The sequence below is a fragment of the Curcuma longa genome, chromosome 5 (genome assembly GCF_044706935.1).
Source record: "Curcuma longa cultivar G26 ecotype Majalengka, Jawa Barat chromosome 5, ITB_CL_G26_1.1, whole genome shotgun sequence".
Lineage (NCBI taxonomy): Eukaryota > Viridiplantae > Streptophyta > Magnoliopsida > Zingiberales > Zingiberaceae > Curcuma > Curcuma longa.
The window spans coordinates 3124962-3128783 of NC_133865.1; the positions used below are offsets into that span (position 1 = coordinate 3124962).

The 3822-nt window shown below is 36.4% G+C and overlaps 1 protein-coding gene across 1 annotated transcript in view; it reads left to right on the forward strand.

The window, feature by feature from the left end:
- Positions 1–999: 999 nt before the first annotated feature.
- The window catches only part of LOC141829173 (putative sodium/metabolite cotransporter BASS4, chloroplastic), a gene marked incomplete at its 3' end in the record, with an annotated part of 61163 nt that continues 58340 nt past the window's right edge, over positions 1000–3822 (forward strand). The window contains 1 exon segment of the mRNA XM_074716589.1: positions 1000–1032. Coding sequence (XP_074572690.1) covers positions 1000–1032 — 33 coding nt within the window.

The following is a 3822-nucleotide window of genomic DNA, read 5'->3' on the forward strand; positions in this document are numbered from 1 at the left end:
ACGTTTTGAAAATTTCCTTAAATGATTCAAAAATAACAATTTTGGAATCTGATAACTGTGTAGCAATTTCTATGTCAACAGAATGAGATCATTATACTAAAAGTGTCTTTTATGCTTTTCAAGTTTTGGCTATCAATACAAATAAAATTTAGAAATATGAACATTGTTTGCTCTCTAGGCTTGGAGCTATCGCCTCCCTTAATGTTTTTATGCATGTTTGAGAATTGCGAGATCACAAGCTTGAATAATTAAAAAAGAATCTTGAGTATTCCTTTGCTAGAAAGGCTACCTTTTAATGAATATTAATGCACAAGTATTCACCACATTACAGGTTGGTGGTAGAGGAAAACATAGTTTCCAGGATTCAACTTTTCAAAAGACATCTAACTGGACCCGACGGTTGTTGGACTTTGTCACAACCAATTTCCTTCCTCTTGGTAGATCCTTCATCATTTGTTTAATTTCCGCCTTCTATTGCTATTGATGGTTTTTTCCATATATTTTTTGTGATTCTACATAATATCATTGTCAGTTCTGGTGTGTACATTTCTGATTTCTTTATACTGCAAAATTATTGGAGTTTTTTTTGAAAAATATATAAGAGGTAGATTGTTGGTGCTGAAACCACTGTAATGAACCTAGAGTTTTGATGTATGACTAAGTGTAAAATTAGGTTGTTATGAGCTGATGTTTTTATGTCAAGTGAAGTAGGTTACTTGACAGGTGGAAGTCTTGGTTGGAAATAAGGCAAATGACCAAGCCCTAGGGAAGCTTGACAAGTGTGAAAGTCCTGGTTGGAAACCTGACAGTTGGTTAAGTCTTGTTGGGAATCAAGCAGAAAAGATCTAATTAGGAACTAAGTAGGACGAAGTCCAAGTGGAGGCAACTGGGAGCTGTGACTTGGTAGATAAGTCCAAGTGGAGGTAGCTGGGAGCTGTGGCTTGACAGATATGTCCAAGTGGAGGTAGTTGGGAGCTGTGACTTGACAAATCACATTAGATGGGTCAGTTGGGAGTTGAACATCTAGCTAAGGTACGCACAAGTAAAGTTGAAATTCATATCATATTAATTACATGTAACTAATGCAAGAAAGTGAAGTTCATGGGTTCTAGGCGACTGGGAGGGAGCCTAGATGACTGGCTAGAGAAAACCTTTGATTGTTGGAGTCGAGGTCTATTAGGCGATTGGAGGCGAGCAGGCGATCGCAGGCGACTGTATATGCTTCTAGGTGATTGGGATCATAGATTATTTATATTACTAGATAACCGTTGTAGCTATGTTAGCAGACTCCTAGGCGATCGATGATGGTCCAAGCGATTGATGATGGTTCAGTCGATCGGAAGATGTCACGTCAACATCCGAAGAAGACCTATAAAGGAGCTACGAGGCAGAGCTTTTAATCATCTCATTCATACAAAAGTGTGAAATTGTCTTTCTTATTATCACTGGGAGAAGATAATCTACGTTTAGTATAATATACGTTTTCAAGTAAGAGCCGTAGCAAAAGAGAAGGAAGAACAAAATGTAGACCTATTTGATATTGGATTTGTCCAGAATGAGGATGATCCAATGATGGATTTGTAGAGCGCTGTTGAGGTTGAAATCTATTAATTGATGAAATAGGAGATCCACCATGACCATCTCAATTTTTTATCAAATCAAAAAATTTTAAACTAGAGGAGATGTTGGTGATGAAGATGATGATAATTATGTTTTTGACTAACAATTTTTATTATTCAGATCTTAGCCTAGACGCTCTTAGACATCCGAACCCTAAAAACAATCAAAGTCCACAAATTAAGGTAAAGGCAAAGCTCCTATAATTTTTACCAAAGAGATACGGAAAAACAAAGCTCCTACTTTTAACGGGAAGAGCCAATTGAGAATTGATGAAAATCGACTTGATGCAATTAATGAGCAAGAACACAATGTAACGAAACATCATCCCCTTTTGACACTATAGTCCAACGAGAAATTCGAAATGATAATAGCAATGCACCCTGTGGTTGTGATGTTCCCCACTTTAGCACTAGAGCCTTGGACATGTGAGTAAGGTTACACACATGCAACCTAAGATGACGATCATGGTGTTGGTGCAGTGAGCACCACATCGAACCTATATTTTGATATATGGTGAGTTTAAAATTAGGTTGTTTGTGGATCTAATATGTGTGTTAAGTGTAGGTAATTTGATAAAGGATAAGAAGTCTTGGTAGGTCAGGTGACTAGATACTAAGCAGTAGAAATTCTTAGTGGGTCAGGTGACAAGACATTAGGTAGTGGAAGACTTGGTAGGTATCAAGTAGTGCAGTGGTAGAATTGGTATGTAGCAAGCAGTGAAAAGATCTAGTGGGTTATATGATCAGACATTAGGCAGTAGAAGTTCCAGTAGGTCAGCATGAGCTAGACCAGGCACTTGACAAAAGTAAGTCCTGGAAGTACTAGGAAATGGTAAGTTAAGTGTCTTTGATACAGAAAGTAGTAAGAAACACATTTTCATTCTAGGTCCAAGTGTAGTCAAATTACTAGGTGCAAACCTGACTAAGAAACTGACTTAAATTTTTAAGTCAAGGTGGACAACCAATTTTGTTCGAAACTTAGTAAATATGTTTTGTGGATTAACTTTGTATTACAGGAAGCTACTTGGTGTTTATCGGAAGGTATTCGAGCAACCATATGGAGATAAGATTAGACAGACCAAGTTAGGAACTTTTGGGTGACTGGAACAAGGTCTGAGCATCTTAGTGTCTAGCGATTAGAGGAGCTTTCAGGTGACCCAACTTGAGATCCAACGATCTAGAGGAGACGATTAAGTAATAGAAATTGACCATGCTCCAAGCGCAGGCGCTCGGAGGGAATCTAAGTGATCAGAAGCCACTGAGTCGTCTTGATCCAGAGTCGAAGTGGATCGAATTTCCAGACCCATTAACAGGGTCCGGACGATTAGAAATGTTTTCCAAGTGACCGGATAAGTGTCATGTCAGTAGTAAAAGAAGGACCAAGGTATATGTTTTAGCACTCAAATAATCAATTCTCACCACTTCCTCATGATATTGCTGATATGTTACGTCCAAGTGCTCTCCAAGCTCAAATTGGCAACACTGTATTATTAATTTTATTTCTATATTATTGTTGCCTTACATGTTATTCATATGTGCTCGATATATTTGATTCTTGTAAGAGGTTTCTCCACATCCAGAAACTTTTTGGAAAGGAGATCTTTTAGAGGGATTTCGGAATTAATCCATCTGACGAATCATACGCCGTGGACGTAGGAACCCCGGTGAGAAGTTGAACCACGTTAAATCCTTGAGTAATTGTGTGGTATTACTTTTGTTCTTTTCATTAATCCAAATTATATAATCAAATTTATTTAGTAATTATCTTGCAATAAGTTCATTTAATATTGATTCTAGTGCAAGTTGATTTAACATTGATTCTATTGCAAGTTAACTTAGTATTGATTCTATTGCAAAGTAACTTAGTATTTATTTCATTATAAATTAAATAAGTGTTTAGTAGTTAATCTTTATTTCATTGCAAAGTTGTTTAATCACTATTCCGCTACAAACTGTGATTGATTGATTTATTTGTTTCATTTAATATCAACTTGTAAAATTAATTATACATGTTATTCACCACCCTTTAGTGGAAGTACGATCTCACACATGACGCTAGAAATACTAAGAAATAGTATTAACGTCAATACATGGGTAACAGATAAAAGGAAGCTCATGATTATGAGATATATGATAAAGTTTAGCTAAAATTGATTCTAATCGAAGTTCATCATACATTCAACCTTCTTATTATAACTCTGAT